This window comes from Buceros rhinoceros, unplaced genomic scaffold, assembly GCF_000710305.1.
Source record: "Buceros rhinoceros silvestris isolate BGI_N320 unplaced genomic scaffold, ASM71030v1 scaffold17338, whole genome shotgun sequence".
Lineage (NCBI taxonomy): Eukaryota > Metazoa > Chordata > Aves > Bucerotiformes > Bucerotidae > Buceros > Buceros rhinoceros.
This window is the reverse complement of record NW_010428790.1, coordinates 14645-20581: the sequence shown is the minus strand read 5'-3', so window position 1 is coordinate 20581 and position 5937 is coordinate 14645. Positions and strand designations below refer to the sequence as shown.

At 35.7% G+C, this 5937-nt stretch overlaps 1 protein-coding gene across 1 annotated transcript in view; it reads left to right on the top strand.

Moving 5' to 3' along the window:
* Positions 1–5937, top strand: part of PPIP5K2 (diphosphoinositol pentakisphosphate kinase 2) — a 41520-nt gene that overhangs the window by 29638 nt on the left and 5945 nt on the right. The window contains exons 24-26 of the mRNA XM_010142415.1: positions 839–1012; positions 2232–2301; positions 4357–4476. Of these exons, the coding sequence (XP_010140717.1) occupies positions 839–1012; positions 2232–2301; positions 4357–4476 (364 nt within the window). The remainder of the gene's footprint in view (positions 1–838; positions 1013–2231; positions 2302–4356; positions 4477–5937) is intronic.

The window sequence follows — 5937 nt, the reverse complement described above, 5'->3', positions numbered from 1 at the left end:
CTTTCCCTATGTCCATTAATTTGAAAGGATACTGTCAGGTGTAAGGTTATATGGAAGTTTTAATCTGGGTTCTAGAGAGCTGTATTTACAAAAGGACTGCAACTGTGATTGAGTCATGAAAACAAAAAAAAGTAAAGCACGAGTTCTAACAGTAAAACAAGAAAGTAAGGCTCATCAGCATTGGAAATCAGATTCTGTATTGCCAAAAATGTTGATTGATAATGATACACAGTGATGTAGGACATGGGGAACTCTTAGCATGACACTACTCTCTGTTGAAGACTTACTAGATGTCCAGCATCAGATAATCAGGGCTTTTAAAAGTGAAAAGCTGCTACCACTTAGATTGGTGCTGCTACCAGTGAGTCAGCTGTACAATTCCAAAGGCAATTCTAAAAATAAGAATCTTTTTGACAAGGTTAGAGTCTAGAAGTTAAAACTAAGTAGTAAATAGGACAGTTTAATGTACTTAGAGGGGGAAAACTATTAAACAGTATGTCAAGGGTAACTGATGTTCTGTTTCCAACTTGTGCGAAATTCTTGAAATTATGAAGAAATTATTGATAGCAATAACACTTCTCTCATATCTAATAATTAGTCTACCAGGGATTTGATTAAAGTGTAGCATTAAAAGATTTAACTGGATGAAAAGATACACGTGGAACTGATAACTTCCTAATATTGTAATATTACTTCTCCCTATTTGCTGTTTAATAGTTTTAAAAGCAGTATATAAAAGGGTGCAAGCAGATTGGGTTTTTTTCTTTTCTGTTCATTTGGCTCTGTTGAATCTAACTTTGCATGCTTTGCTGTTTTTTGCCCCCTTTCTCACTTCCAGGAAGAGAGCCCCCTGAGTGTGTCTAGCCCAGAGTGTATTGGTACCTGGCTGCATTACACCAGTGGTGTGGGTACTGGGCGTCGAAGACGCAGATCAGGGGAACAAATCACTTCTTCCCCTGTCTCCCCTAAATCATTGGCATTCACATCCAGTATTTTTGGCTCATGGCAACAGGTTTTTAAACTTTACTTCATTAAACATTATTATGCATTCCAAGCAACAAACAACTGTCTTTAAGGACATCTAATCCCTTGTTATGGATTTGAAGCAAATTCTTCCACTTCTTAAAATTACTTCCCGAGAACGTTTGGGGGAAAAAGAGCAAGTGCATGTTTTTCCACTGAATGTGTTACACGTTTGCCTAAAAATTTGGTTTCTTCATAGGAATCGCAAATGTTACCACAGTTAAAAAGACTTCGTCTACTGCCTAATGAAACAAATTTCTGCTTTGGTTTAGTTGTCCTTTAAGACTTTAAAACCAGCATTGCTTGATTTGGTGGTAGGTAAATTGAAAAAAAAAAAAATTAACAATTGCAACCAGTACCATTTAAAATAATTTATTTGGTACTTCATATTGCTATTCAAAACTTGTTTTGCATATATCATATTTTCAGTGGCCTGGTATTAACTATTGCAGGGAAAAAACTCTAGCACTAATAATTCTTGCCTTCTGTAACCGGAGGTATCTGCAACTCCCAGCACAGAACATCATCTATTGACCTGCATAATATTTTGAAGATTTTTCTAAATACTGGGGGGAGGAGGGAGGAAGAAGCAGTACATTTTTTTGAAGTACCAGTGAAGATCTAAAGATTGTTTAGTATGTTGAGATACTGTTTACATGTATGACAATGGATGGTGTTCTGTTAACCATATCCTTTTTCTTTGAAACTTTTCATAATTTCTTTTTATTGTGGAAAATTCTCGAAGTATTTACATAGGAAAAGTTTCTATCAGTAAAGGCTGTGAGCATCTGAAGATTACACTGATTGAGCCGTGCATGGATCAGTGGTTGTATGGTGTCCTCAATAGCTTGTCTGTCTTTCCTTCCCTCCCCTCCTTTTTTCAATACAGGCGCAGTTCAGGAGAGTGCATTTGGTGATATGAAATAAAATGTCTCAAATATCTGTTCTCATAGCGGTCTTGGTCTGTGTCCTTTCTCATTCTGAATGCTTGCTTTGCACCACTTCATTGCAAGGAACTCATATGTGAAATGGACTCCCTTCAGAAGGGGATATTGCATGATCTTTCATGTTTCTTTTACATATTCTTACTAACACTTACCATACAGCTTATTAACACTTGTCTGTCTGAAACAGGCTGCTGTATCAAGTTAAATGGACGTTTCATGATGCTGTTCTACTTTCCCTTATTCTTCTGTTTTTACATCCAGGTCCTATCAGAAAGCAATAGTAACTTACGCACACCGAGAACTATTTTGGAACAAAAGCAGAGTGGTCTAGGTATGTGCCTACAATTGGAATTTTGTTTGATGTTAGCAGCTTTTCACCTGCCCATTGTACAGTATAGTTGTACATTCTTTGAATAGCTTTTATGTAACAGGACCAAGTAGTACCTCTTACCAATAATATATGATGACTGTCTGCCTATGAACTGGACCATTTTTCTGCAGAAAAGTATTTAAATAAATTATAACTGAAAAGAGCAAATTTTTAGAAACTGTTCACGCTACTGACTGTACTGCTCAAAACAGGTACACAGGATTATTTTTAACATAAAATAGATTCTCAAGATAATGTAGTTTATGACTGAGTTTTGGTGTTTTGCAAAAATATTTTGGATTGAAATGGCCTGCACTGGAAACTGTTAAAACACTTTCCTGAAAATTAACGTTTCCTGCTGTGGGCAATTGATGGAACTGAAGGTTTTACCAAGGGGAGGAGGACAAGGAACAAACCTCAAGTTTCTTGATAATATCAGGGGTTTTGCACACATTCCCTCTCCTAAAATCAGTTTCTTCTTTCAGCATTGGAATGAACCATGCTATAATTAAATGAGTTGTTTCAAATTCTTTTAATTCAAGTGGTGCTCTTCTGTTTTTTCTTTGAAACAGGCATTCATATGACTCATATGCAAAAATACGAAATCTTACGCTACTGTTAATTGATACTGTATTTTTTTCTGTAAGTGTGTCTATTCATGGGAAAAACGAATTATTGAAAATGCATAAGCTATTTGCATAAACTTAAAGTAGTTTTTCCTTTCTTTGTAAAGATCTGTATTTTTGTATGTCTAAACTTTGTGATACTTTTCTCCTTATTATATTTTTTCCATAGTAAAATGCATACATCAGGTGCTCTTGTTTATCTAAGTCATGTTTTTTATTGTGTGCTTGCCAGAGTTAAACAACGTTTCTTTTGCCAATGTGTGTGACACAATATGGCTTGTGGAAGGTGATGTATTTCTGTGCATAGATTAAAGTATTATATTGGTGTGAAAGGCTTTTCCTACAGACCAGGCACCAAATTCTTTTGGCTGTGATTGGTCACATGTGCTAGTAATGTTTCCTCTCACTGGGTCATTGCAAGTAATGAAAGGAAGTACCACTGGATAGAAAGCTGGTTCTCAAAAAAAATTTGCTGCCACTTGCCTAAATTGTAAAAGATAAGTTCTGAGTGGCAAAAGACTCCTCCTTTCAACTAGTGGTAAAAACTAAAGGAAAAAAATTGAAACATTTTTTCCATTTTCTTCATTGTTGCATGTAAATTTAATTTATAGTTGATGATTATTAAAAGTTATTTTTCGATTTCTGTCTGTAGCTTTCAGTGGTTTGTTAAAAGTCGCATCCTAGTGGCAGGAATATATGAGTTGTAACAAAAGTACTCTCACTTGTGTGAGGATGTACAAAAGTCTTCTCAGGAAAGGAAGTCGAACTAAACTTGATGGAATTTTTAAGGGTTTTTTGTAGTTGTTTTCAGATTATAACATCGTCAGTGATGGTAGCTGAAATACAAATAGAGTATTTCCAATTTGGTTAACATTTTGCTGGGGTTAGAAGGGAAGTATTTCCATATTAATTCTGTGGAAATGCATGAGTACTTCATTGCAGCCTGCCACCTCAACAGTTAATTTGGATGAAAGCAATAAGCAATATTTTTCCAGTTTATATTTGTTTCAGAACTGTTTTAAAACACAATTTTCGCATCATCATCATCTTGGTTTTGTTTTGTTGTTTTGGTTACATTTACATTGATGCTAACTGGTAACTTTTCTTTACCAAAAGTGAAAACAGGACAAGAACTCACTTTATTAAAGCCAGTCCTCTCTTTGCACATATAGCAGAGGGTGCTGTGTCATGAGTAGAAGCACAATAAATTATGATAGTTTCAGCCTACAAGTACCACTCTGACATTACAAGCATATTGTGAACCTGTCCAAGGCACTGCCAAAAGCTGCCTTTTGTGTGGTAAGAGCCATGTGCTTGCATGCTGCATGCATCCACAATGTAAATGGACGAACACCTGGTTGTTGTATGTATTTTCTCTAACTCCCATCAGGGTCTCACTGTGCGGGCCTGTTTAGCACCTCAGTGCTCGGGGGTTCTTCAAGTGCACCTAACCTACAGGATTATGCTCGTACTCATCGTAAAAAGCTGACTTCTTCTGGCTTCATAGATGGTATGTGCACACTCTCGCACATGCACGCACAAACCCATGTGCTACATTAAACTTCTAAATCCTAGGTTACTGATTTTAATGGAATCCTAGAATCCTTTGCCTTAGTGTTAATTGTATGAGTTTCTATTGCTTCTTTATTGCCTGTAGCTTGCTTATGTTTAACGTAACAGCATAGTTAATTCTTGTTTCTGTCTTGAATTGAACACTAGCTCATAGGCTTGTAATGAGTGCCAGGAGATTTCAGCAAGTGCATTCTTTTAAGTAAACTAAAACTTTGGGTTTGAAATTTTTTTTCTTATGTTAAGCTTTGGGTTTTATCATTACTTTTTGATCTTGAAATGAAATAAATTACTTGGAGCATAAACAAGGAATGAAAGAAATTATAAACTAGTAAGTTAAATACTGGTAGCGAAAATTTTAGGATTCCTAAACCTTTTTTCGGTGGGATTTGGATTACAAAGGAGCAGGAGATCTTCAGTTTTTGATAATCAGTGGTAGAGAAGAAACTCTCTCACTAGATTTCAGAATGTAAGGTTGCCAAAGCACACCTTTGCAACTCTGAGGTGAAAACAGTTATTCATAATGGTTTTCCTACAAATTCACTACTCAGTGTTTGACTTTAGCGTGATATAACCTTGTATGCCAGAATCACCAGCTCATGCTGCTTGTTTTCATACACTTCATTACACATTTTATAGTTAACAACAATCCAAATTTTCTTCTTTTTAACCTCTATTTAGATTTTAGCCCTTTTCCTTTGTCCCTTCTGCATGCCACTCTTATACCTTCTCATCTTCCCTTTTTTTCTTTCTTCTTCCTTTCCTTTTTTAAAATGTCCCTCTTTTGGTAGCTGTTACAAATTTCAGGTACCTGTTTTTCTCTTTCTCAGACACCACACGCGGTTCTGCTGTTAAAAGGTTTTCTATCTCATTTGCTCGACACCCAACCAATGGTACGTTTTGCTTTTATTTTAAAAACAAAAATGAAAACAAAAGGTTCCTTGCTTCATCCCTTTTATTTTTATTTCAAATATGGGGTGTACAGTATCATTCAGCCATCTGTCAATCTTAACTTGAAGCACAACTCCGAATATATTTGTAATCATTAGATATCCTAAATCCCTTCTTTATTATTCATTAGAATAAATACATCAAAATTCATTCCTTAGAAAAACCCTTGAAAAATTTTAATTGCTTCTGTTAATCATGATCTCTGTAATAAATTATTCTCCCCACTTCTTGTGTGATCAAACTGTATGTAAAGATAAGAAGTAAGTCTGAGCTTTATTAGGCATACACTTCTTGGTAGCTGCTGCTTCTTCTTTGTCTTTCTCGTACTGAGCTGTTTCCCCTGACCCTCCTGGTTCTAAAATGAATCACTGAATTGACACTGGAGTTTGACGTCTTATTGAAGTGATGCTAAATTAAAAAACTAAAGCCAAAGCTTTGGCTCCATTCCTGC